General features: G+C 43.3%; 1 protein-coding gene across 4 annotated transcripts in view; it reads right to left on the bottom strand.

The window, feature by feature from the left end:
- The window catches only part of LOC129824448 (rho GTPase-activating protein 12-like), a 133,389-nt gene that overhangs the window by 4,424 nt on the left and 114,265 nt on the right, over positions 1–14,700 (bottom strand). Inside the window, exons 5-17 of one of the 4 annotated variants that reach the window (XM_055884122.1) lie at positions 14,036–14,245; positions 13,787–13,867; positions 12,599–12,733; positions 11,262–11,342; positions 10,672–10,733; positions 10,211–10,292; positions 4,566–4,667; positions 4,100–4,198; positions 3,754–3,853; positions 3,336–3,455; positions 2,356–2,454; positions 1,259–1,336; positions 840–974 (exon numbers count right to left, since the gene is read on the bottom strand). In XM_055884122.1, the coding sequence (XP_055740097.1) occupies positions 840–974; positions 1,259–1,336; positions 2,356–2,454; positions 3,336–3,455; positions 3,754–3,853; positions 4,100–4,198; positions 4,566–4,667; positions 10,211–10,292; positions 10,672–10,733; positions 11,262–11,342; positions 12,599–12,733; positions 13,787–13,867; positions 14,036–14,245 (1,384 nt within the window). The remainder of the gene's footprint in view (positions 1–839; positions 975–1,258; positions 1,337–2,355; positions 2,455–3,335; positions 3,456–3,753; positions 3,854–4,099; positions 4,199–4,565; positions 4,668–10,210; positions 10,293–10,671; positions 10,734–11,261; positions 11,343–12,598; positions 12,734–13,786; positions 13,868–14,035; positions 14,246–14,700) is intronic. The other 3 variants (XM_055884123.1, XM_055884124.1, XM_055884125.1) reach the window with 3 other exon arrangements.

The raw sequence follows: 14,700 nt of genomic DNA, 5'->3' as shown, positions 1-14,700 counted from the left end.
TCACATTTGCATTTTATTGATGGCTATTTGAACGCACAGTGACGAGATCCTGAGGCCCATTGTCCTGCCATTCATCCCCCGCCATCACCTCATGTTTCAGAAAGACAATGCATGACCCCATGCCGGATGGGACTGTTTTTCTGTACATGTCCCAGTTCTTCCATGGCCTGCTTAGTCACCAGACATGTCACCCATTGAGCATGTTTGGAATGCTCTGGATCAACGTGTACGACAGCGTGTTCCAGCAATATCCAGCAACTTCGCACAGCCATTGAAGAGGAGTGGGACGAACACAATCAACTACACGCGAAGAAGATGTGCCGCACTGCGTGAGGCAAACGGTCCCACCTAGCTATCTCAAGACGAATGCAGTCGCTCTGGGTCTGCGTACCCACATCCATACCCATTTTAATATGATATCTGAGTGAGACTGACTAACAAAAGCAATGGGGGGCCCCCCAGCCGGTAATTCGACCATGATAACACGTTTAGATAGCTAGGACCTAAACTAACTTAGCAATCCGAAAAATGCTAGCTGACATGGTCAAATTGACTGACTATTGGTGGTTGACATAAGAGAAAAATTGCTGATGTGACGGGGAACATTTTTAAATTGCACTTTGTGTATGGGGGGGGGGGGGGGGGGGGGGGATTGATCCGAGGGCCTTCAAAAGGGGATCAGTTGCCGACCCATGATCTAATAACTCAATGACATGTATGCCATGTATTTGCAGGAGTAACAACCTTCCTTCGTCAACACTGAGTAATAGCACACTCGTAATGTCGCTAAAGGATGATAAATGAAGGAACATTTTCAATTCAAGGAACAGTGTACTCACTGATGGCATTGACAAAGTCATGGAATAAGTTGTACGTGAAGAGCGGTTCAGGTAGCTCTCTAAAGAACATCTTCAACGCGCCCGTAGTCACGTGGATGTCTTCCCATTTTCCCTCCTCGAGGTCCACCTTCTCATCTACACACACACAAACAGATAAAGACACAGGGTTATCCAGTGTACTACGTAGTGTGTACGCTATAGGTACAAGTATACAGGCTTGCGGTTAGAGTTGCACAATTCTGGTAACATTCCTAAAATCTCCAGAAGTCCTGGTTGGAGGGAACAAGCAGGAAATCCTGAATACTCTAACCGGGACTTCTGGGAAAACCAGGAGCTTTTGTGGTAAAGTTACCAGAACATTGCAAGCCTAGTTGCAGTATACAGAGAGAGAGAGAGAGGACAGTAGCAGTAGTACCTACCATGGTTGACAGCGAAGCGTAGTTTCTGGATGACCGCCAGATTCCCACTCACTCTGTACAGCCCGTCCACATTCAGAGCTGCAGGCAGAGGAACACACAGGAGCACCATCGTCACAAAAACGTTGGCAGTAGCCCAATTGTTTGCATTCCTTTAACTTTCCTTCATGGATATGCAAACTCAACATAGGCCTTAAATTTCACTCTATCTACCAGGCACTCTTTCTGTTCAGACTGCCTGGTAAGCCTTTCTTTTTCCTGCTAATATCATCACACCGTCAGAATGAGAGACAACCGACAGACAGACAGACACAGGAGCACACGGTAACGCCTGTTGTGGCGTTATAACACGTTATGACGCGGTCATAACCATGTCATAACCTGTCATAACAGCCGACATAACCAGTCATAATATGGTCATAGCTCTGTCATGACACATATATTTACGCCTGTTGTGACATATATTGTGTTATTTTATGGCTGGTTATGACACCTGCCTGAGAGCGTCAAAAACACACATTTATTCAAAATGCATTTCTTCCCTGCCAAGAGGTTTCCTTTCATTTGAAAGTTTGTTTGTTAAGTCCTTTGTTGTAGTTGTGATTAAATCTTTAGTTGAATTTTTCTCCATCATATTTTAAATAACTTTAAGAAAATACACTGTATGACACTGTTATAAAGCATTATGACCATCATAATCATACAAGCCAGATAGGCCCGTCCCGTACATACCCTTATGTCAGTTATCAGTCATAAAGAAGAGGTCTTTATCCTGCTCCTGAAACCTGATCTTGCATTCATCCTGGCCATCAGCAACACAGCATTGGGGTAGGTACATGTCTGACATCAATGTGTGCGCAATTCCAAAGGTAATTTAATATGGACCATTTCAGAAAATGTTATATAACATAAAAATACTATTGACAAGTAGGCAATAGATTAATGGAATGTTAGTAGGTTCTATGTGTTTTGACACTTACGTCGGTGTGTCATGACACTGTTATGACCATATTACGACAGGTTATGACACGTTACGCCAGCTGTTCTGACATATTACGATAGCGTTAGGGGTCGAGTGAAGTGTTACCGAGCACACATACCATTGTTTTCCACGTGGTCGATGCACATCGTGACGAAACTTGGCACGGATGCGTTCTCTCCCTGACAGAGGTCACTCAGACTGCAGCCAAACACCTGGTCTGAGACACACGGACAGGGAAAGGGTTGTTATTATAGAGGTCCAAAGTACTCCGCTACTGGAAAAACAAAGGCTCTTCTATCTTTAACACAACAACTCAAGGGCACGGATTTAGGTTGCCATTGCCAAAATGGAGTCCTGATTGTGCACGTGTGGTAAAGTTCCCTGCTTAGAAATAGAATGACTAGAGTGGACATCACCATGTCAGCTATACTGAGTGTATCAGGGTTGGGGTCAATTTGAAATCCCTGAATTTAATTCAATTCGACCCACACATTGAAATTTGAATTGGCTTCACCCCACAGGAAGCAGATTAATTAAAATAAGTATAATTTAATTCAAACCAATTCAAATCAATTTAACTGAGACATATGACACTCATTCTTTTTACAAGTATTTTGCCATTTGTACCTGCCACTTCTTAATAAAGAAAACAGATACCCTTTGCAAATATTAGTGATGTCAAACCGGATTTTGTTTGTATTTTTGTCATTAGATGTTAGGTTGTTACCTTACATTCTGGAGTGTTTGATAATGCATTCTGGGAAATATTTAAAAAACAACATCTAAGTGAATAATGAATTATTATAGACAACCTACAAAATGATCTTACAATATTTCCAGACCACTGTAATTATTTAAAACTTTAAAATAATTAATTAAATTTGACTTTCTTTAATTCAAATTTAATTCTGCTTCCTGTGGGGTGTGGCCAATTAAAATTAAAGAATTAAAATTGAAAGACCAATTTTCAACTCAATTCAGAATTGACCCCAACCCTGGAGTGTACGCATAAGACGCAGTCAACTTGCTTTGGTCTGAGAGGATATTCCCATTCTAGCATTTCTATTTCTATGGTTCATTGCTGTCTCTCTGTAATACCTTTGATGTAGCCCTTGTCTCTGACGGCTTGCAGAGTGGGTCTGCGTGTGAGGAACTTCATAAGTTTGTGTCTGGTCTTCTTGTCATCTGATGTGTCCATACTGGTGGAACTCTTCATGGCTGCAGACCAATGAGAATAGAAGTTCAGATGACACATTTACTGCTAACTCTAGAAACACCGACAGGTTTCATGGCTATAGACTGATAACAATGGGATTTTACCATATTGTTAACAACTTAACACAATAAATGATCATCAACATCTTATGTAGACAAATAGCAATGGGAGATGACTTAACACACTGATACGCATGATGATCAACAATAACATCATTGGTAGACAAAGATTAACGATCTCAAACGTACATGAGGGTTTGGGTTAGGGTAACAGACAGGTAGAGACACAGGCTGCACTAACCTCTGCTCTTAGAGTCTCGGTGATCTTTCTCCTTGTCTTGTTTCTCAGCTCCAGGAGACTCTGGCATGTCCTCCTCTATGGCCTCATCTGACTCCCAGGTCTACAGTGTGGTAGGTAACACACACACACAGGGAAACAAGAAGGGGACAGTCAGAAACAGGTAGGCTACCTTTGGGCTGGCAATACCATCAAGGCCCAATGACTAAACATGCCAACTCCGCCACTTAGTGGATATATGTGGAACTGAATCAAGAATTTCAAGATTATTTCAATTTCAAGGTGACAAACATCATGATGAATCAGATGTGTGTCGTGTGTGTGTGTGTGTGTGTTTGTGTAGACTCACGTGTGTGCTGATGGTGTCCGTGAGTGCTCTGTACCAGTCATTGATGAAACTGTCATTCTCTGACTGGATCAGCAGCTCCGTGCCCTGACGGGTTTTCAGCTGCAGGAGGAGACAAATATGTTTTTTAAAAGCAAGACATTAAATCCTCCCTGTCATCATTCATGTTCTATACATGTCTGAGGCACTGCTATTGCCTTAATAAAATTGCCCCAAGGGGACATATTCAATCAGCTTTTATTATTATAATAATTTATGTATTTAACCTTTATTTAACTAGGCAAGTCAGTTGAGAGCAAATTCTTATTTACAATGACTGCCCCTTGTTCAGGGGCAGGGGCAGAACGACAGATTTTTACCTTGTCAGCTCGGGGATTCGATCCAGCAACCTTTCGGTTACTGGCCCAACGCTCTACCCACTAGGCTACCTGCCGCCACCCGTTTTAATTTTGTGTAGGAACTCACTTACCTCTATAACATGCTTCTTGCTGGACTTGTCTTTGGAAGCCCACTCTATAGATCCTCCTCTCAGGTCCACAGTAAACTCTGGCTTGGACTGGATGCCTCCAAACTACAGGGAGAAACAAGTACACGACATGACCAAAAGTATGTGGACAAAAAGTATGCTCGTCAAACATCTCATTCCAAAATCATTGGCATTAATATGGAGTTGGTCCCCCCTTTGCTGCTATACCAGCCTCCACTCTTCTGGGAAAGCTTTCACTAGATGTTGTAATATTGCTGCGGGGACTTGCTTCCATTCAGCCACAAGAGCATTGATGTTGGGCGATTAGGCCTGTAGGCCTGGCTCACAGTTGGCGTTCCAATTCAGGTCAGGGCTCTGTGCAGGCCAGTCAAGTTCTTCCACACCGATCTCGACAAACCATTTCTGTATGGACCTCGCTTTGTGCACGGGGGCATTGTCATGCTGAAACAAGAAAGGGCCTTCCCCAAACTGTTGCCACAAAGTTGGAAGCACAGAACCTTCTAGAATGTCATTGTATGCTGTAGCGTTAATAAGATTGAAATTTACTGGAACTAAGGGGCCTAGCCCGAACTATGAAAAACAGTCCCAGATCATTATTCCTCCTCCACCAAACTGTAGAGTTGGTACCATGCATTCGGGCAGATAGCGTTCTCCTGGCATCCACCAAACCCAGATTCGTCCGTCGGACTGCCAGATGGTGGCAACCTATACACCACTTCAGCCGATGCTTGGCATTGCGCATATTGATCTTAGGCTTGTGTGTGGCTGCTCGGCCATGGAAACCCATTTCATAAAGCTTCCGACGAACCGTTCTTGTGCTGACGTTGCTTCCAGAGGCAGTTTGGAACTCGGTAGTGAGTGTTGCAACCGAGCACTCGGGGGTCCCGTTCTGTGAGCTTGTGTGGCCTACCCCTTTGCGTCTGAGCCGTTGATGCTCCGAGACGTTTCAACTTCACAATAACAGAAATTACAGTTGACCAGGGCAGCTCTAGCAGGGTAGAACATTTATGAACTGACTTGTTGGAAAGGGGGCATCCTATGACAATACAACGTTGAAAGTGACTGAGCTCTTCAGTACGGCCATTTTACTGCCAATGGTTGTCTATGGAGATGGCATGGCTGTGTGCAAAATGTTATACAACTGTCAGCAACGGGTGTGGCGGAAATAGCAGAATCGAATAATTTGAAGGGGTGTCCACATGCTTTTGTATATATAGTGAAGAAACACACACGACACCACAGTGTGGTGTCAATGGAGTTTGTCATTCCCACTGTCAATCCAGTGTTTTTGGTGAGATATTACTGAGATAATGTTGTATCTAAGTTTGTCATCTACTATGAAACAACAGGTGTATCATTGAGATTTTATATATATATATATATATATACACACACACACACACACACACACACACACACACACACACACACACACACACACACACACACACACACACACACACACACACACACACACACACACACACACACATATATATATACACACACACACACAGTTGAAGTTAGAAGTTTACATACACTTAGGTTGGAGTAATTAAAACTCGTTTTTCAACCACTCCACAAATTTCTTGTTAACAAACTACAGTTTTGGCATGTCGGTTAGGACATCTACTTTTGTGCATGACACAATTAATTTTCCCAACAATTGTTAACAGACAGGTTATTTTACCTATAACTCACTGTATCACAATTCCAGTGGGTCAGAAGTTTACATACACTAAGTTGACTGTGGCTTTAAACAGCTTGGAAAATTCCAGAAAATGATGTCAATGCTTTAGAAGCTTCTGATAGGCTAATTGTCAATTGGAGGTGTACCTGTGGATGTATTTAAAGACCTACCTACAAACTCGGTGCCTCTTTGCTTGACATCATGGGAAAATCAAAAGAAATCAGCCAAGACCTCAGAAAAAAAATTGGAGACCTCCACAAGTCTGGTTCAACCTTGGGAGCAATTTCCAAATGCCTGAAGGTACCACCTTCATCTGTACAAACAATAGTACGTAAGTATAAAGACCATGGGACCACGCAGCCACCATACCGCTCAGGAAGGAGACGCGTTCTGTTTCTTAGAGATGAATGTACTTTGGTTCGAAAAGTGCAAATCAATCCCAGAACAACAGCAAAGGACCTTGTGAAGGTGCTGGAGGAAACAGGTACAAAAGTATCTATATTCACAGTAAAACAAGTCCTATATCAACATAACCTGAAAGGCCTCTAAGCAAGGAAAAAGACACTGCTCCAAAACCGCCATAAAAAAACAGACTACTGTTTGCAACTGCACATGGGGATAAAGATCGTACCTTTTGGAGAAATGTCCTTAAGTCTGATGAGACAAAAATAGAACTGTTTGGCCATAATTACCATCGTTATGTTTGGAGGAAAAAGGGAGAGGCTTGCAAGCCGAAGAACACCATCCCAACCGTGAAGCACGGGGGTGGCAGCATCATGTTGTTGAGGTGCTTTGCTGCAGGAGGGACTGGTGCACTTCACAAAATAGATGGCATCATGAGGATGGGAAATGTGGATATACTGAAGCAACATCTCAAGACATCAGTCAGGAAGTTAAATCTTGGTTGCAAATGGGTCTTCCAAATGGACAATGACCCCAAGCATTCTTCCAAAGTTGTGGCAAAATGTGTTAAGGACAACAAAGTCAAGGTATTGGAGTGGCCATCACAAAGCCCTGACCTCAACCCTGTAGAACATTTGTGTGCAGAACTGAAAAAGCGTGTGCGAGCAAAGAGGCCTACAAACCTGACTCAGTTACAACAGCTCTGTCAGGAGGAATGAGCCAAAATGTACTTATTGTGGGAAGCTTGTGGAAGGCTACCCAAAACGTTTGCTACCAAATACTACCAAATGCTAACAAATACTAATTGAGTGTATGTAAACTTCTGACCCAATGGGAATGTGATGAAAGAAATAAAAGCTGAAATAAATCATTCTCTCTACTATTATTCTGACATTTTACATTCTTAAAATAAAGTGGTGATCCTAACTGACCTAGACAGGGTATTTTTACTAGGATTAAATGTCAGGAATTGTGAAAAACTGAGTTTAAATGTATTTGGCTGAGGTGTATGTAAACTTCCGACTTCAACTGTACATATATATACAGTACCAGTCAAAAGTTTGGACACACCTACTCATTCAAGGGTTTTTCTTTATTTTTACTATTTTCTACATTGTAGAATAATAGTGAAGACATCAAAACTATGAAATAACGTATATGGAATCAAGTAGTAACCAAAAAAGTGGTAAACAAATCAAAATATAATTATTTTCATAGTTTTGATGTCATCACTATTGTTCCACAATATAGAAAATAGTACAAATAAAGAAAAACCCTGGAATGAGTAGGTGTGTCCAAACTTTTGACTGGTATATATATATATATATATCTTTAAAATAAAGTATATTATGACCTCTTTAAGTCCTCATTTGGACTAATCTTCCAAGAGTCCTTAAACATTAAAATACAATTTATAATACAATCACATTTGCACATAAACTCAGCAAAAAAAGAAACGTCCTCTCACTGTCAATTGCGTTTATTTTCAGCAAACTTAACGTGTAAATATTTGTATGAACATAATATGATTCAACAACTGAGACATAAACTGAACAAGTTCCACAGACATGCGACTAACAGAAATGGGATAATGTGTCCCTAAACAAAGGGGGGGGGGGGGGTAAAAAAAGTAACATTCAGTATCTGGTGTGGCCACTAGCTGCATTAAGTACTGCAGTGCATCTCCTCATGGACTGCACCAGATTTGCCAGTTCTTGCTGTGAGATGTTACCACACTCTTCCACCAAGGCACCTGCATGTTCCTGGACATTTTGGGGGGGAATGGCCCTAGCCCTCACCCTCCGATCACAACAGGTCACAGACGTGCTCAATGCGATTGAGATCCGGGCTCTTCGCTGGCCATGGCAGAACACTGACATTCCTGTCTTGCTGGAAATCACGCACAGAACGAGCCTTATGGCTGGTGGCATTGTCATGCTGGAGGGTCATGTCAGGATGAGCCTGCAGGAAGGGTACCACATGAGGGAGGAGGATGTTTTCCCTGTAACGCACAGCTTTGAGATTGCCTGCAATGACAACAAGCTCAGTCCGATGATGCTGTGACACACCGCCCCAGACCATGACGGACCCTCCACCTCCAAATCGATCCCACTCCAGAGTACAGGCCTCGGTGTAACGCTCATTCCTTCGACCATAAACGCGGATCCGACCATCACCACTGGTGAGACAAAACCGCGACTCGTCAGTGTCAGCACTTTTTGCCAGTCCTGTCTGGTCCAGCGATGGTGGGTTTGTGCCCATAGGCGACGTTGTTGCCGGTGATGTCTGGTGAGGACCTGCCTTACAACAGGGCTACAAGCCCTCAGTCCAACCTTTCTCAGCCTATTGTGGACAGTCTGAGCACTGATGGAGGGATTGTGCGTTCCTGGTGTAACTCAGGCAGTTGTTGTTGCCATCCTGTACCTGTCCTGCAGGTGTGATGTTCGGATGTACCGATCCTGTGCAGGTGTTGTTACACGTGGTCTGCCACTGCGAGGACGATCAGCTGTCCGTCCTGTCTCCCTGTAGCGCTGTCTTAGGTGTCTCACAGTACGGACATTGCAATTTATTGCCCTGGCCACATCTGCAGTCCTCATGCCTCCTTGCAGCATGCCTAAGGCACATTCACGCTGATGAGCAGGGACCCTGGGCATCTTTCTTTTGGTGTTTTTCAGAGTCAGTAGAAAGGCCTCTTTAGTGTCTTAAGTTTTCATAAATGTGACCTTAATTGCCTACCGTCTGTAAGCTGTTAGTGTCTTAACGACCGTTCCACAGGTGCATGTTCATGAATAGTTTATGGTTCATTGAACAAGCATGGGAAACAGTGTTTAAACCCATAACAATGAAGATCTGTGAAGTTATTTGGATTTTTACAAATTATCTTTGAAAGGGACGTTTCTTTTTTTGCTGAGTTTATAACACACTGTTAAACACAACAGACATACAGTAATACACTGACATATTGACCAGATAAATACTCTAGCAGTTTGAAAAGATAGATTGATTACTTCATCGACCATAGTCCTGCACAACCATCCAATGTATTATATTTAAATGGTTCTGAAGTATGGTTTGCATTTATATATTGAAAAGTTTCTGGTTTGCTCAGATACAATTATTCCATTTCTTTATTACTCTAAATCGAAATGTTCTTTTACGCATTTCTCTTTTCTGCCTATATACAGTAGTACACTACTTTAGACCACACAGGGTGGGGCTTGACCACCGAGAGCCTCCAGTTGCCTAGCAGCGAGAGTAGCAGCTCAGCGAAGGAGGAGCCACCAAGGTACAATTGGCCGAGCGTCGTCCGGGTTAGGGTTTGGCCGGGGTAGGCAGTCATTGTGAATAAGAATTTGTTCTTAAATGACTAGTTTAATAAAGGTTAAATAAAAAAATACAAATTTAAAAAAAGGTATTATGGCTTGCTGTAGAGAAGGGTAAATTGCCATGTCAGAGGGTCTATTCCTGTTCTACTCTATTTCTAACGGTTTGAACACTCGAGTGTAGAGTACAGTAGCAGATTGACACTACTCACCCAGCTGGTCCCGCCCCCCTGGCTTTTAGTGAATAGTAGCGAGGAGCCCCGGAGGACTGTCCAGGACGACGTCCAATTTTTCCTGTAAACACACACACACACACACACAATCCTACATCATTCAGGCTGAGGCCACACAGAGACGTATAAAGAAACATCTGAATTTATCATTGTCAAAATTTGTCTGTCAAAAGTTACACTTATGTCAACGTTTTCTATTTTTTATTTTTACAGACAATCATGTCAGTTGTCCGTCATCCGTCAACGAATGACCCCCATTGAAAGACGATTGGCCCAAGCCGAAACTTCGGACACAAAATCTATTTTTGCTTTGGGGCAAAAACATCACATCATACATGTTATTTCAGCTCAACAAACAGTCCACGTTGTGTTGCTTTGACCAGCAGTTAGTCAATATGTGCAGGAACTCCTGGTCCTCTTCCTAAAGCAGTACTACTCACCGCACTTTCTTGCCATGCTCAGTGATCTTGGTCACGTTAAGAAGACCACACTTCTCTGAAGGCTGCAGAGAAACAAAGAGACACATCATCATCACACGTAGACAGGGCCAGACACGACTGACAGGGGGGGAAAAAAACAAGACACATTCTCTGTCACAAATTACACCCTATTTCCTATATAGTGCACTACTTTTGACCAAAAGGCACACAGACATACAACAAAGCAGCCCAAGCAAACAGCCCAAACCAGAGAGACTGAAGGAAAGAGGAGACAAGAACGCAGAAACTTTAGTATGACTGAAACCAGAGCAGGACAACACTTAATAGGTTCCCCACAGTCTGGTCTGTGATACATTGTTACAGTCACCACCACCACTACTTGGTTCCAATACAGGTAGAATATTTACAGAGTCACCAGTAAAGACAGCAGAGCAAAGTCATTTGACAATTCAGGCACAACAAGAGACCAGAGTTTCTACAGATGTTCTACCATTTTCTATGAAAATTGACATCAGTAGAATAGAAGACAGAAGAGGAGCACAGAGGGAAGGCCACACTACAGGAGAGGAGAGAGAGAGGGGGATACTAACAGAGGTGGGGGGCTTGAGGGACGAGGGGTCTGAGGAGTCAGAGTCAGGAGAGCCGGGGACCTTGGGGCCCAACGCAGCATCCTAGTGATGAGAATGACAACACAATCTAAGAACTACTGAGTACGACAGAGGGATGTTCCAGAAAGCACGATCACTAAGTTAGCCGGCTAACTCTCCTAAATATTCTGAAATAGCTGGCTTGAAATTAGCACGGTATAATTAACTTGACAACTAACAACACATACCCGTATTCAAGATTGTATTTTAAAATGTAACCAGAAAATGAAGATATATACAGTATCTGATTGCTTTTCAAAGTTAGCTGGCTAAGTTAATGATCCTGCTTTCTGGAACAGCCCCAGAGACAGCTACAGAAGTAAACCAACACATGGTTACATGGCCATGGAGATAGATAGTTAAGGACAGATAGAATTGTTGAACGTTGTCAAGTATTCTTTCAAAATTACATAATTAAACCATGCAATGAATATATTTAGATTGAACCTGAAATCAAACTACTAACTGAGGGTCTGAAAGGTTGATATCGCCATGCTTACGTCGACACTACATATATTATTGTAGATTATAGAAGTGATTATAGATTATATGATATATTACTATAGAAGTGATCAATGGGTCATCATTAAATGTCATATCGTTTTTCAGATAAATAGGAATTAACAGGAGGAAGTGCACTCGGCGGCAGCAGCAAGCTTGGAACGTGATAGGCCTGATTGGATGAAGGTATAATTTGATTAGATGGGATGGATAGTGATAGTGATAGTGATCCTTCTCGCTCTCTGTGATTAACAAGCAAGGTGATTGGCTGCTGCGATTGGAGGGTGTAGGGGCACTGACTTTTGTCTGTCTGTAAGGGTGGGGGCGGCCAGTTGTTTTTGATGAGTCACTGCAGAACAGAATCATGAGTCTACAACTACCCCCTCCCATTCACATCATGATCGTGTTCCAAATGGCACCCTATCGGGGAGGCAGGTAGCCTAGTGGTTAGAGCGTTGGGCCAGTAACCGAAAGGTTGCTGGATCAAATCCCTGAGCTGACAAGGTACAAATCTGTCGTTCTGCCCCTGAACAAGGCAGTTAACCCACTGTTCCTAGGCTGTCATTGTAAATAAGAATTTGTTCTTAACTGACTTGCCTAGTCAAATAAAAGTTACATTTTAAAAAAGTGCATTACTTTTGACAAGGGCCCTGGTGCCATTTGGGACTCAAGACAACAACTACACCTCACATTCACATAATAAACAAACTCACTAGACAAGATACCTCAGAGACTAGAAATGTGACCTATAATGAAACACATTTTTTGGGGCATCTCACCTTGTCGTTGGTGTCCAGTACGTAGGTGCTGTGTCTCCACTTGGTCAGGACGATGGGCTCTACATGCTTCCTGTCCAGACTGCGGCTCTTAGGGGTGTCTCCTCCGCCCGGCAGGAGAGGAGGGGAGTGGTTGTACTGCGCAGACAGACAGACAGACAGACAGACAGACAGACAGACAGACAGACAGACAGACAGACAGACAGACAGACAGACAGACAGACAGACAGACAGACAGACAGACAGACAGACAGACAGACAGACAGACAGACAGACAGACAGACAGACAGACAGAGAGAGAGAGAGAGAGAGAGAGAGAGAGAGAGAGAGAGAGAGAGAGAGAGAGAGAGAGAGAGAGAGAGAGAGAGAGAGAGACAAACATCATACAGAGGTACTAATAAACATGAACACTTTCAACGAGAAAGACAAACCTATATGAAACCAATAAGCGTAACTATGTTTGGGGACAAGCAACCAGCCCAAACTATTATACTAATGCTGTGTTCATAACCAACTGGGAAGGTGGAAATTACCAGTTGTGAAGTTGTAAATACCAGTTGCATGCATTCACGTGCTTTGAACTCATTGAGAAACGCAGATTGGATCCCAGGCTATGTCGCAGCCGGCCGCGACCGGGAGACCCATGAGGCTTCCGGGTTAAGCGAGCAGTGTGTCAAGAAGCAGTGTGGCTTGGCAGGGTCATGTTTCGGAGGATGCGTGGCTCTCGACCTTCGTCTCTCCTGAGCCCGTACGGGAGTTGGAGCGATGGGACAAGACTAACTACCAATTGGATACCATGAAAATTGGGGAGAAAAAGGGGTAAAAAGTACACCAAAAAAATATAAGAGAAGCGGATATTGGTAATGGCCAACAAGCTGCGTCAACCATAAGCAAAAAAGTACAGCTACCATGCCTGTAAACAAATGACAGTGTTTAAAAAAAACGTATTAATAGATAGCTTTTTATAAATAATGTTTTGTTTTTGCATTTAACTACAGAAAATGCTGTTATGGAGGCCATTTCCTTGGTAGGTGACGTCAGAGGTCACCATGTGGGAGAAGTCGGAGCTCGGGGATGATAGACGAGTTCCCCACCAGTAATTACCAGTCGGAGGTGCATTCAAGTCGATTTTTCCCACTTGGTTATGAACGCAGGGTAAATTGGAGGCAGTGCACTTGGGCTGGGCCATACCTTGGGCAGCATCCATTCAGATCTTGAGCCGTCAGCGCTGTAGTAGTAGGGTCGGCCCTGTTCATCAACATGCTTTATCCACTGGACGGACACGGACACACAAACACAAACACAAACAAGACTAGATGAGCATCACTGACACAATAGAAACAGCACCTCGTGTGGTGCGGTGGTCCGGTCTAAGTGTAATAGAGAGAAGAACTCAGAGGCCATGACAGTGAAGACAGACACAGAGAGAGTCCCCAGTACCTTCTCATAAGTATAGTCACTGACATACAGAGTGTGTCCATGCTCATCCAGCTCTTCTGACCAACCTCGAGGCGGGGAGCCATACTGTCTGTCTGATTGGCTAGAATACGTGCTGTGGCAGTTGTCCTCCAACGACAGAGGCTGGAAGCGACCAATGGCGAGCGAGAGGAGAGGAAGGAAGGATGGGGAGAACGAGAGAGGCAGAGTTGTCTATGATTAGGGGGAAACGGAAGAGGGGGAGAGAGGGGGAGGCAGAGAGAAAGAGGCAGAGAGAAGGAGAGAGAAAGAAATAGAGAGAAATGGAGGGAGAGAAAGAAAGAGAAAAAAGGAGAGAGATAAGGACCAATCACCATTGAGTTATCTATGCATAGAGAATAGAAAGCAACCAATTATCCACAGTCAGAGCTACAGTATAGAGGTCACAGTCACCCACAATGTACAGCCAAGAACACTGCAGTCACCCACAGCACAGCATAACACCAATCCTTTGTAATCTTTCAAATACTTAAAGAATTTGCTCTAGCCTGCCTGGAGTGCCAGATGAGAGGGGTTTACAGTTGTGGGACTATTCTATAGGTCCATTAAAACCCCCTAGAGTCTGCCTGAGGCTGGGTTTTTACTAAGCTAAAATATGGAATTGTTTTTAGAGGGTCATACCAAGGATC

This window comes from Salvelinus fontinalis, chromosome 26 (assembly GCF_029448725.1).
Source record: "Salvelinus fontinalis isolate EN_2023a chromosome 26, ASM2944872v1, whole genome shotgun sequence".
NCBI lineage: Eukaryota > Metazoa > Chordata > Actinopteri > Salmoniformes > Salmonidae > Salvelinus > Salvelinus fontinalis.
This window is presented reverse-complemented; position numbering and strand designations above follow the sequence as displayed.